Consider the following 13,423-nt stretch of genomic DNA (forward strand, 5'->3'; position numbering starts at 1 on the left):
AAGAGCTGTTTTTAGATTTCACATTTGTTTTATACCTTTACTGTATTTTGGAGATATAAAATCAGAACACAGCCTCAGCAGGTTAGTGTTTTATTTCTCACTGGAATGTATAAATTTATCTTTGAAGTTGCTGTTGGTGCTATCTGTAATGATTTTACGACACTTTATCTGTTTATCAGTGACCATGCAAGACTGCCACGTTGGAAGCCATTTCCCCCACTCAGTAAACGCTTTGTTTATGACCTCGGCAAATAAAAATAATCAGCAGGGAATGCGATGTAAAAATAGACGATAAGATTTATTCAGTCGTTTTCACATTGTAAGGTAAACCTTTCCTGGTTTGTAAGGCAGTACAGGTTACAAGGCACATTTCATCAGTTAAACCATGACAAAAACTAAACAAAAATACAACATATATATACATATATATTTACTTTTTTTCTGTTTTTTGTAAAACCAACACAACACATCTTAGGGAAACTGTGTGCCAAGCTTGGTCATCTCGGGTCTAATTTTACAAAATCCTCTTTTGATTTCTGTCACTTGATATGCATGTAGCAGTGCATAAATAAAAAAAGACAAATATCTTTAAAGAAACCTAAAAGGGCTTTCCTTTAGCTTCTAGGTTCATATTTATCACCAATAAACAGAACGGTGCTACATTAAATGTATGAAAATGTAAGGCTTGTTGTAACATTCGTAAAATACTCGCATGATCACGTTGCTGCATAAAACATGAGCCTCGCTGCCCTGCAAAATCACAATCTTACCAAGTTTTTTTGTTAGTCTTTAGTTCAAATATCTTAGTACACTTAAAATAATACAATACTAACTAAACATGTTGAAATTAACTTGTTTTTATTCAGTAATTCTTGTATATTGATGTAAAATACTGGCTCCACTAGCAGATTATTTCATTTATTACAGGGGAAAATGTCCTGTTGTAAGTAAAATAATCAGCTAGTGGAAGTAATTTTGCTGGAAAGTTACTTCTAAGTTATCTTTTTATTTCAAGTGTGCTAAGGTATTTGTACTAGAAACTAGACCAAAACTTGGTACTTGGTAAGATTTAGTTTTTTTGCAGTGTACTATCATGATTACTATTTGGAAAATTAGTCACATCAAAAACACCAAATCTCACAAAGTATTTCTGATTTGTTTTCTAGTTCAAATATCTTAGCTTTGTTGTATTTCAAGTGCATTAACTTGAAAGTAACTTTTCAGCAAGTTATAGAAGCTTGTCTTAAATCAATAACTCCTTAATATTGATGAAAATTCAGTTTCGCTGGCATATTATTTCACTTGAAAAATTTATTTTTATCAGTTAAAAAAAAGTTTAAAAAAAGAAACCTGCTAGTTGAACTAATACTTTCTCATCAATACTTAGGAAATGACTTAAAACAAACTCCTGAAAGATTATTTGTAACTTTTTAAGTATAAGAAAATGTTTGTACTAAAAATAGACAAAAAAATACTTGGTAAGATTTGGTGTTTTTGTGCAATGTTACCCGATAACGAGGTATGTTTGCAGAACTGGAAAATTACAATGCAGGTAGATTTATTTGAGCCGTGGAGCTCAACCACAGCTGTATTTTATATACAAATATGTCCCTGAAGGCTATTTATAAGGAGTTTGGAATTACATTATATTTATTTAGCGCCTTTGAATTTGACAGCATGTTAATGCAGACTGTGTATAAACTTTTCACAATATAAAAAACCAGAAAGAAGAAGGATTCAAGCTTCTGTTATATGGTCTCCTGCTTCGTGATGGTCGGCTGAGGGATGGAGGTCGGCTGCTTGGGCACCGTTGCTATGACGCCCTGAGGCATTTTATAATGTTCTGATCCAGAGGCGGTGGGCGGGGACGGGATCGGGGTTTCAGGAGTGGCTGGAAATTAAAATGCGAAAGAGAAGGTTAGAGGCAGAACTTCACGGAAAGTGGAAATTTCTCAGCGCATTAAACAAAGGATGAAATAATCCAGATTAGTTTCCGTGGAGAATTTAAAGGATTAGCCTGGTTTTTTCCTGCTCCACATGAAGCTGAGTGACGAAAAAGTGCCAATGTGTCTGAATTTTAATACTTCTAAAGTTACATATTATAATAGTTCTATATTACATAGAACTTGCACAGCCAAGCAAAATCATGTAAAAAATCTTAAATGCTTGTTTCAGGGTAGATTGCTTAAAATGGAAGAGGATTATAGCCTCTAAAAAATATGACTTTAATCCCATAGTTCTTTTTCTCTCAGAATTTTGACTTTAATATTTTAAATCTTACAGTCACAGTTCAGAAGATTTAAGTCAGAATTGTGAGTTTAGACAGAATTCTGAGCTTAAAATCAAAATTCAGAGAAAAAGTACATTTCAACACAGTGCAACTGTCACTTCTTAATTACTGCATAATTAAGAAGGCTGATAAAAACCATATACATTTTCTGGTTCTATATTTTTCTTTACAAGTAAAAATCTAAACTGGCATTCAACAGCAGCAGCAAGTATATCTCCAGTAGCTTTACAAATATAAACACTGGGTTTTTAAATATTTTTCATTGCAAAATAGTTTAATTTGATCTGTCATTGACTGATCAAATTAACCCCTTAAAAACCCTTAAAATTTTATTGTAGTTCTGGTTTTATATTTAAGGTAATTGTCATGCACTGAACGGTCAAATAAAATTGATATTAAAGTTGTAATATGATCAAATGCATATTTTGGTAGAGGTTACTGTTAATTTCCATGAACTTACAGATTTGACCGTTGTGGATTGGCGTTGGCATGTTGCTGGTTACTATGACGTTGCTACTGAGATGCTCCTGGACCAGATGAGGGTGCAGAGAGTGCGGCGCATGTGGAGCTTCGTTAGCCGAACCTTCGAGAATTAGATGATACTTGTAGTCATTATACAGCAAGTAGTCCAATGAAATTAATAGTACAGAACTTCTTAGGGCATTTATTAACAAACTAACAAAACACATAAGATCACAGTGTGATGTGGAGAGGGGGAAAAAACTGCATTAATAAATCATTAAAATAAAAAAGAGCAATATTCCAATTAACAGGAAAAGGACATTTAGCTTCAAACGTCAGAGGATCCAGGTTTGCTTTGTACAACAACATATTAGGGCCATTGTAGGTCGAAGGCGGGAGGAGGAGTAAATTAACTGATATTAATCAAAAATGTTCCAAAAGAATCTTGGACATTTCTGAGTTTGAAAAGTTAAACATTCCCTAGAAAAAAACGTAAAAACTTTTTGGCTAATCTGAGAATTTTTTATTATTATTTTTAATTAGCTTGATTGTCATATTTGCTACAAGACAACAGAAATTTTGATTAATTTCAGAAATTTTCTAAAAATTTAAATAAATTTCTGAGTTTCAAAAATTTCATAGAAAAATCAGACATTTTGAGATTAATCTTTGAAACTTTCTAGGAGAAACAAGAAAATTTCTGAGCTTGAAAAGTCAAAACGTTGGAAAAAAGTCTAATTTTGTGATTAATCCTAAAATGTTTATAGAAAAGAGTTTGTGTTTAAAAAGTGAAACATTTTAGACATTTCAAGATCAGAAATTAGTGGGGTTGGGGGTTCTAGAAAACTTCTGAGACTTCTGGTGGAAATGTCCCATTTTTCCTTATCTACAACAGGCCTCCTAATACGCCGTTGCAGTTTTGAAGCATTTTTCTTCAGACAAAAGGCCTTTGAAGAGCTCTGACCTCCCAGAAGCATTTCTTGCAGCAGATTGTCGATCTTGGCCATGCCGAAGAGTTTTACAAACTGGATCTGCTCGATCATCTGCCAGGTGATGCTCTGTAGCGTCGGCAGCAGCAGGAGGAGCTCCCCGAAGCGGCCCCGGGAGTCGTACTGCCGGTCGTTGATGTAGTCCTCCAGGCTGACCTGGACCTGGTACCGCATCCGCTTGATCTTCCCCGGGTCACTCAGGCCTTTTGCATCTGAGGACAAAGAAAAAGCAGGAAGTTTTGAGCTGCATCTCTTTGCAGTTGAATGCCGAGTTCGTGCATAAATACCAAAATCTTATCAAGTGTTTTTTTGTGAATGTAATTTCTAGGGCAAATATTTTATATTTAAATAAGATGAATCTAACTTACAATCAATGTTTCAGCAAGATAAAGGAACTTGTTTTAGGTAAAAAAAAAATACTGATAAAGTATTAGTTCTCCTTACAGATTATTTTACTTATAACAACACATGTTATAAGTGAAATAATTAGAAATAATTTGAGGAATTAACTCAAAACAAGTATGTTGCTGCAAAGTTACTAATTAATTATTTTTGTCCTTTTTCAAGTGTACAAAGATATTTGCACTCAAAACTAGACCAAAAATACTTTGTATGATTTTGTGTTTTTGCAGTATATCGGGTCTAGTTCCTAGTGAAAATGTCTAATGCTTAAAATAGGACAAAACTAACTTACAAGTAATGTTTCAACCAGATATAGCAGCTTGTTTTGAGTTAATAATTCCTCAATATAGATTAAAAATTACTACACTTACAATATAGGAAAACTGTCTTGTTAAAGTGTAATAAACTGCCAGTACAACTTTTATTGTTTTCATTGATATTGAGAAATTATTTACCTAAACATAGAAATAGGAGCTCGTTTTAACTCAATAAGTTTTCAATATTGATAATATTCTAGTTCCATTGGCAGATTATTCCACTTACAAGACATTTTTCCAGGTTTTATCTGAAATAGTCTGTCAATGCAACCACAATTTCAACAACATTTAAGAATTACTAAATTAAAACAAGCTCCTATATTTTTCTGAAAAGGTACTTGAGTTAGTTTTGTTGTATTTCAAGTGCACTAAGATATTTTCACTAAAACCCAAACAAAAACACGTTATTTTTGCTGTGTGTCTGTTTGAATTCAAAGAGGATTTATAAAATCCAGACACACCTGGGTCGAAGAAAACGATGGCCTTCAGGCAGGCGTATTCGTTGTCGTCTATCTGGAGCTCCTGAAAGGGAAGCACCAGCTCATCCAGGATCCTCACTGCTACCCTTCCCACCTCCAACTCTGGACAGTTTCTGGGGATAATGTGATCATTTCCTGCAAATAAAGCACCTTTTCATCAAATCCAGAACCTACTGAGGATACAACGTTATGACTTGTTCCTGTTTTACCTAATAAGAGGATGTCTTTGTAGAGCATGGACCTCTTGGCTGCACCAAGCAACAGATGCTCTCCTGCATGAGCTCGCAGCAGCGCCACCTAGAATAAAGTTAAGTTAAATCAGTTAACAGTGTTTCTGGAAGTTTTAGGAATGCATCCGTTCCTGAAGGTCTCTCACATGAGCGCAAAAAAACAACAAAACGGACCCATCCTCTCGCCATCCGCCCTCCATCAGCAAATCAGTTACTAAGACCCGGTGATCACACTGTTAATGATTGTGGACGTTTTTGGAGGAGGGATGTGACTTTAAAAACCAAAGTCATCATATTCTAACTGGGGATTAAAACACATTAACTATTCTGGTTGAAAAGTTGAAGAGTTTTGTTGAGAGGAGGTTTGCTTTTTCTGCGAGATTTGTCTTGTACTCCGTTTTTCCCACACTGCTAAAACACAAAATCAAGTATTTTGGGTCTCGTTTCTCCTGGAAACATCTTTGTAGACTTGAAATAAGACAACTAATATGAAAGTAAGTTTTCAGCAAGATATAGGCATTGTTTTGAGTAAATAATTTCTTAAGTTTATCAACCAGTTGGCTCACATCTACAGGCGCTTTATAGTGGATTGTAATCTGTTCTTCCTCCATAAAATCCAAGTTGGTGCACTGCAAAAACAAAATCTTACCAACTATTAGTGTCTAATTTCTAGTGCAAGTATCTTGGTACACTTTAAATAAGACGAAACTAACTTAGAAGCTTTTCAGCGAGACGAAGGAGCTCATTTTAAGTTAGTAATTTCTTAATATTAATAAAAAAATGACTCATTCCATTATTATTTCATTTATAATATGGGACAAATGTCTCATTATAAGTGAAACAATCTGCCTGTGGAAATAGTACTTTTCAAAATCAATATTAAGGAATTATTTACTGAAAATAATCTGTTGTTTACTTGCTGAAAAGTTGCTACTGAGATATCTACAATTGAATGCAAGTGCCATTGTAAACGAAGTAAATTTTTGCCAAAACAATGAATTTTTTCTAGATTAAACTCAGATATTTTCTAGAAGAAAAAAAAGACAAGAAAATTTGAGTTTTTTTGTAGCAAACTTTTAACTTTTTAATCTCAAACTTTCAAATCTTTTCTTGATAAAATCTGAGATTACTCTTAAGTCATATTCTTTGAGCAAATTTTTCAACTTTGCTAAAAAAAAAAAAGATACAAATCTAGAAGAAAAACTCAAATTCTGAACTGAATCTCACATTGTTTGACTCGTGGAGCTCTGAAATTTCTGAGATTAACCTTTAAGTCTCTTGATGGAAATGTACTACTCGTTGTTTTCCATCTTCAATGGCCCTCATACGCCCTCCTAGATATTTGCACTAGAAAATAGACCCAAAATACTTTGTAAAACTTCACGTTTTTACAGTGCACCAACTGGGGTTTTATTAAGGAAGAAGAGATTACAAGCCAATAGAAAAGTCTCCCCTGTTGTAGATGTGAGCTAACTGGTTGATAAGTGACCAGACTGGCTGAACTCTGCGTGTGAATGAGCCTCACCTGGTCGTCCAGGGGAAGGTCGCAGAAAGCTGGGATGTACTTGGCCCACTCCACCAGAACCAGCAGCTGCTGCTTCATGGACTCACAGACGTCCGTGATGGTGGCGATCTTTTTGGTCCTTATGTCGCCGTTCAGTATGGGCGCAGGCGACGTGATCTGCACAGAGGCGCACAGATTCGTCACCAATGATCAGTAACAGCCAGGTGTTGGATTTATGCTGGCAGTTACCTGTCTGGATAGAACGTCTGCCTGAATGAGAGCGTTGATGGACGGTAGACTGCTGTCTTCGTAGCTGGACCGCCTGGTGCTGATTCGGTCTCTCTCGTTCTGTACAGCTAAAGGAAAACACAGATTTGTGTGGTTAAAATAGAACAGAGTGCTTTGGGTTTTTTGCACTGCAAAAAAACACAAAATCTAGTTTCTAGAGCAGATATATTGGTACTGTTACGGCCCTGCGCCTTGTGGGCTGGGTTGCAGGTGCTTTTGTCTGTCTTTGTGCACCTGTGTTGCTGGTCCGTTGATTTGGAGCGCAGAGTATTTAAGCCTGGCTGTCTCCACCTTCTGGGTCGCCTCCACTCTGCTCTTGATGCTTGCGGTTCTCTGCTGTCGGCCTCAGCTCCCCTCCTTTTGCACATTTGAGTTTCTTTGTTTTTGCACTTCAACACTTGCACTCATCCAACACATCCAAGCATTCACCACAGATACTGACATACACAATCCATTCTTGTTTTTGTTAATAAGTGTACCTTTTTATGCACTTTAACTACTGCGTGGTCTCCCGTTTTTTGTTACGACCTTGAGCCAGTTGTAACAATTGGGGGCTTGTTCAAACGGTTCTGTGAGTTATGTTCAGTTTGGTTAGTTGACTTTCCTTACCATTTTGACTGAATTACGTTGTTTTGAGCGTTTGTTTCGCATTGGATTTCTGGCTCGTTACCGTTACTCTGGGACGCTATTTCTGTGCGTTTAATTGGTGACGCCGGGGGGCAGGGGGGTGAAAGCCTGTGACGTAATTGTCCTTATTTAGACTGGTCCGGTCTTGGGGGATATGCAGGTGGTTTGGATTATGTGCGGATTTGTCAAATTGGAGCGGGATGCTTTTCCATGGATTTGATTTTAGCAATATAGGCAAGTGTCAAGTATTTAATTTGCACTTGTGAGAAATTTTGGGCAGGTGTCCCCTTGTAGGCTTTAGCAGCGTTTCCCCAACAGGGGTTCCACTGCGTTATTTACTAGTGTGGAGGTACGGCGGGTAGAGCTTCCCTCTTCCCCTTTCCCTTTATCGGCTCGGGAGCATTCCGTGGTTTCGAGGGGCTGGTTGCCTTTATCATACCACTGGTTTCTAAATGCATAACAGCCCATCACAACACCTCCCGAAGACTAGAGTTGAGTTTGTAAGCTCCTTGGCTAGGCAGCGAGACATACTGTGGGTGGTCATTTCTGGAATCGTCACTTGTCTGTTGTCATAAACCACGGATCACTTTGAGGTTTTTAATTGTTAAACTATCTTGGAGATGTGTGCAGGAGCAGTTATGATCTTGCCTTGTCACGTGGAAATGTGATCGGCACTTTTAGAAATTTTTAATTTGTTTGAGGTGTTTAAGCCTCGTCTAAACTCGATACCGACTGTCACTAGTTTGTCTGGTGGGCAGCAAACGGACTTGTTCGAGCTTCAAGTTCAGTGGAAGGAAAAAGTGTGCTTTGAGCCTAGTTGTGAAGTGACCGTTCTTATGGAGGAGTTAGCCCACGTTTTGATGGACTCCCTTAAGACTATGGTGCTGGACCATGCTGGGGTTGTTGTGGGTGTGACTCTCCATGTTTTGTTGGTCATTATGTGATGAGGAGAATCTTGGAGAAATTTTGTGAAGCAGTGATGTGACCTTTTGGTTTTGTGGAGATGTCGCTCACTCTTGGTTGATGCCCTTTTGGTGTTGCTGGCTGAGAGGCAGCAGTAACTTTGAGTATGGTGCTTGACCATGCTAAGGGTGATCATGTTGTGAGTGTCGCTCTCCATATTGTGTTGGTCACTAGCTTGGTTACCTGACTTGTGTGGCAACATTTTGTGGTAGTAGACTACTTGTTGCTGTGACCTTTTGTGTTGGACAACACCAGTTCAGATCTGGTTGGATTGATGGTTATTGCTTTTGCGAGTGATAGCTGGGTTCATTTGATTTGGCTGTTGTGAACCTGTGGTAGGTCACTTGTGTGTCAGGTCTGTGTTTTCTCCTCTTAAGGTACCTTGAGGGTGTTGAAGCAGTAAGAACATGTCCTGTTTCAGCTGCTCTACCATTCTTTGCCCGTCTTTTTAACCAGTGACCGGACGTGATGGGTACGACAACTTATGGCTGTGGGACATGGAGGCTGACGATGTGACAGTGGTTATCCTGAACACTAAATTTTGGTAATGTACTTCCAACCCAAACATTTTTAAATTCATATTTGTTTTTGAGTTTTTAAAGGTTCCCTTTTGGAGCCCTTTTCTTAAGGGTGGGGTGTTACGGCCCTGCGCCTTGTGGGCTGGTTTGCAGGTGCTTTTGTCTGTCTTTGTGCACCTTTGCAAGTGTTGCTGGTCCGTTGATTTGGAGCGCAGAGTATTTAAGCCTGGCTGTCTCCACCTTCTGGGTCATCTCCACTCTGCTGCTTGTGGTTCTCTGCTGTCGGCCTCAGCTCCCCTCCTTTTGCACATTTGAGTTTGTCTTTGTTTTTGCACTTCAACACTTTCATGCACCACATCCAAGAATTGCACCACTCATACTGACATCCACAATCCATTGTTATTTTTCTTAATAAATATTCCTTTTTATGCACTTTAACCACTGCATGGTCTCCCATTTTTATGACCTTGAGCCAGTCGTAACAGTACGCTTGAAATAAGATGAAACCAACTTTTCAGCAAGACGTGGGAGTTTATTTTAGGTAAATAATTCCTGAACATTGATGACAACGTACTAGTTCCACAATTGGTGGAATAATCTGCCAGTGCAAAACGGTCCTATTGGCTTAAAGAACCATGTTGCATTTAGGCTGCAACCAACAATTATTTTAGAAATCTATTATTCTGATGATGAAACGGATTACATAGCATTCCTTTAGTCAGTCTGAACCGGGTGAAGCTAAAATAAAATGCCAAAAATGCAAAAAGCAGAGATGCGATCCTAAGGCCACCAAAACGGATCCCCTCAACACCTCGGCTGCGCCTAGAAATTCTGTCCATGAAAGTAATGAACAGAATCGGTGACAAAGGTTAGCCCTGGCGGAGTCCAGTCCACAAAACACATGTAGACCGGTTTGGCAAACTCCCATGTACCTTCCAGGACCCTGCAGAGGGTGTAGAGCTGGTCCAGTGTTCCACGACCAGGACGAAAACTACACTGCTCTTCCGTGGTTCCACTATCCGATGGACCCTCCTCTCCAGGACCTCTGAATAGACCTTTCCAGGGAGGCTTAAGAGTGTGACCTCCCTGTAATTGGAGCACACCCTCCAGTCCCCCTTTTTGAACAGGGGGACCGCCACCCCAGTCTGCCAATCCAGGGGAACTGCCCCCGATATCCATGCGATATTGCAGAGTCGTGTAAGCCAACACAACCCTGCAACATCCAGAGCCTTAAGGAACTCCGGGCGGATCTCATCCACCCCCGGGACCCTGCCACCGAGGAGGTTCTTAACCACCTCGACAACCTCATCCCCAGAGATTGGAGAGCCCAACCCAGAGTCCCCAGGCTCAGCTTCCTCAATGGAAGGCATGTTGGTGGGATTGAGGAGGTCTTCAAAGTATTCCGCCCACCGGCCCACAACGTCCCAAGTCGAGGTCAGCAGCACAACATCCCCACTATAAACAGTGTGGGTGCTTCCCCCTCCCGAGACGCCGGAAGGTGGACCAGAATCGCCTTGAAGCCGTGCGGAAGTCTTTGTCCATGGCCCGAGTTTTTGCCTCAGCAACCACCTGAGCTGCATGCAACTGTCAGTACCCGGCAGGTGAAGCCAGTGGGTGGGTGGGTGGATGGATGGATGGATGGAATCTTACCAAATATTCTTTGTTAAGATGAGATATTCTTGGTAGATTTGAAATAAGACCAAACTAAAAAAAAAAGAAGTTTCTGGGATTTTCACCAGATCATGATGGCTGTGGCTCAACTAAAAGTTGTTGGTTTAATTTCAGACTCATATAGGTAAAGTAATGTGGCTCAAATTGCCTTGAGAAGTCAGTATGGCCAGAAAAGTGTTAGATCAGTTCACTCTGTTTAGTATCAAAGCCAGAGGTAATATACTGGGGCTGTCAATTCTCTCGTTTGTCTTTTCACACCCTGAGCAGTGCAGCTTCAATGGTGACAGAAATTTTTAAAGTCTTGACTGAAAATGAAAGAAAATACAATGTGCTTCACAAAAAAAGACTAAATCTTACCAAGTATTTTCAGTCTAGTTTTTAGTGCAAATAGCACATTTGAAATAAGATAAAACTACCTTTACAAGCAACTTTTCAGCAAAATATGTAAACTTGTTTTAAAGTCAATAATTTCTTAATATTGACAAATAAGTACTGGTTACTTTGGCAGGTCATTTGACTTGTGACACATGGGCAAAATGTCTTGTTATAAGTAAAATATTGACAATAGTTCCTTATGTCAATAAACTATTGACTTAAAACAAACACCTATATCTTGTTGAAAAGTTACTTATAAGTTAGTTTTGTCTTTTTCAAAATATTTGCACTAGAAACTAAACTGCTTAAAAAAAATCCTTGGTAAGATTTTGTGTTTTTGCTGTGGTTTAATCACAAGATCTTGTTTAAAACAGATTTTTCTTTTTTGCACTCAGGTTGAGATAAAACTGGCAGAAAAAAACGGAAGTGTTGATTTATTTTTTTTGTCTAAGTCTGAATGTGGAGACAATGCAAAGAAAAATGAGTCTTCGGAGGTTATTATGTTTATCAGTATATGACCATTATTGCCTGGAAATGTTTGCTCAGCATAAGCTGGTCGGAGACTCCTCTGCTCTGCAGAGTGAACATTAACAAAGCCGTACTCTCTTGGGTGTTGCAACACCCAGAGACGTGTCGGATCAATTCTGCAGAGAGGCGCTGATTTGCTGATTCTGATGGAAATTTTGCTTTTGATTTGCTTCTGTTTAGTCAGACGCAAGATTTAGTTATCTGCAGGATGTTTTTAAGCGGTCATACCTTCCTTCTTCATGCCAGCTCTGAAGCATTTCTTCAGTCTGCAGTATCTGCATTGGTTTCTCTTGTCTTTGTCTACAATGCACTGTCTGTTAAACCTGAAAAACAGATATTTGTTCGGGTTTTGTTAGTGATGCCAGAGTTTCAAACGCAACATTAATGTTTCTCCAATTTCACCATTCCTACCTGCATGAGTACATGTGGTTCTTGCGGACGCTGCGCCTGAAGAAGCCCTTGCAGCCATCGCAGCTGGACGCCCCGTAGTGCTTCCCCGTCGCTCTGTCACCACATATGGCGCACAAGCTGCCTGCTGCCAGGTGGCCCGTGGCGTTCATGTTGGCGCTTTCAGCCGGCGAGGAGTCTAAGACGGACAGAAAACTTGCATCATGAGTTTTTGGACGTATACTGTAACAAGGTGACCTGATGCCAAAAGTCTGTGGAAAAATGTTTGCTGCATAAACACCAAATCTTGCACAGTATTTTTTTGTGCAGTTTCTGCACAAATAAGACAAAACTAGCCAAAAAGTAGCTTTTTAGCAAGATGTAGGAGCTTGTTTTAGGTAAGTAATTCATTATAATTCCTTACAAGTTAATTAAGGAATTATACTTCATCAATATTACAGAGTTATTGACGTAAAACAAGCACCCATCTCTAGTTTTCTCTTATTTCAAGTTCACCAAGATATTTACACCGGAAACAAGATAAAAAAATGCTTGGTAGGATTTTGTCTTTTTTGCATTGTTTGATCACCAGTGTTTGCTAAAAGGCATGAAAGGGCAGACAAAAAAACCATTGGCTCCACTGTTTCTAATCAAAAACAACAATCCAGAGCGCCTGGAAGTCTTTTACCTTCCCGAGTGATTCAGTTAGTCAACAGAAGATAATTGATGTTGGTTTGATTACCTTGGAGGAGATAATCACCGGAGACAGTTTTCTCTTTAGCTACAGTCATGAGGTGAAATCAATCAATGAGAAGCTATGTTGAAATCTTTGGTGTAGAGAAAAAAATTTTCATAAAAAGTTGCCCTATTGGTTTCAGTTTCTTGTCTTTAACTCTCTTTGGGAATTTCGGAATCAGGATCCAAGCCGTGTTGTCATGGGAGACTGCCTGTACAAATAGGTCCATGTCAGTTTAAGGACGAATCGAAGAACTTCATCCCTTTCTCTCCAGCTTGAACAGTGTGGGAACAGACGGTTTGTAACAAGAGAAGGGCGATCATGATACTCCGGCTACTGCTTCATCTCAGGGTGAATATCAATCCGACGTTACGGGAGTCACACCGAGTCACGGTGCAAGCTGGAACAGGTCAGAGCCGCTCGCACAGCCCTGACCTCCGTGTGCTAAAGGAGTACGGCGATCTCATAAAAGCAAAGCTCTTAATGTTTTACTATCGCACCCCGAGGTGATAAAAGAGCGCCGCTGCAACAGGGTCATCCCATGCGAGCGAAGGGGGCAGATGGACAAATGACCCCGCATTATCACCTCCTGCCAGAACTCGCCTCTGAACAAAGTTTTAAATCAGTAAAAGTTTCAAAGTTCAATGCCAGAGCTGC

The 13,423-nt window shown here is 39.3% G+C and overlaps 1 protein-coding gene across 4 annotated transcripts in view; it reads right to left on the reverse strand.

Moving 5' to 3' along the window:
- Positions 1-279: 279 nt before the first annotated feature.
- hnf4a (hepatocyte nuclear factor 4, alpha) overlaps positions 280-13,423 on the reverse strand; it is a 35,214-nt gene continuing 22,070 nt past the window's right edge. For 3 of the 4 annotated variants that reach the window (XM_017305598.2, XM_008414604.3, XM_008414602.3), the window contains exons 2-10: positions 12,055-12,229; positions 11,872-11,966; positions 6,923-7,029; positions 6,695-6,850; positions 5,149-5,236; positions 4,922-5,074; positions 3,717-3,953; positions 2,751-2,873; positions 280-1,891 (exon numbers count right to left, since the gene is read on the reverse strand). In XM_017305598.2, the coding sequence (XP_017161087.1) occupies positions 1,749-1,891; positions 2,751-2,873; positions 3,717-3,953; positions 4,922-5,074; positions 5,149-5,236; positions 6,695-6,850; positions 6,923-7,029; positions 11,872-11,966; positions 12,055-12,229 (1,277 nt within the window). In that variant the 3' untranslated portion in view covers positions 280-1,748. Of the gene's footprint in view, positions 1,892-2,750; positions 2,874-3,716; positions 3,954-4,921; positions 5,075-5,148; positions 5,237-6,694; positions 6,851-6,922; positions 7,030-11,871; positions 11,967-12,054; positions 12,230-12,772; positions 13,313-13,423 lie in introns of those variants that run through there. The other variant, XM_008414603.3, reaches the window with a different exon arrangement.

This window comes from Poecilia reticulata, chromosome 7 (assembly GCF_904066995.2).
Source record: "Poecilia reticulata chromosome 7, P_reticulata-male-v2, whole genome shotgun sequence".
Classification (NCBI taxonomy): Eukaryota; Metazoa; Chordata; class Actinopteri; order Cyprinodontiformes; family Poeciliidae; genus Poecilia; species Poecilia reticulata.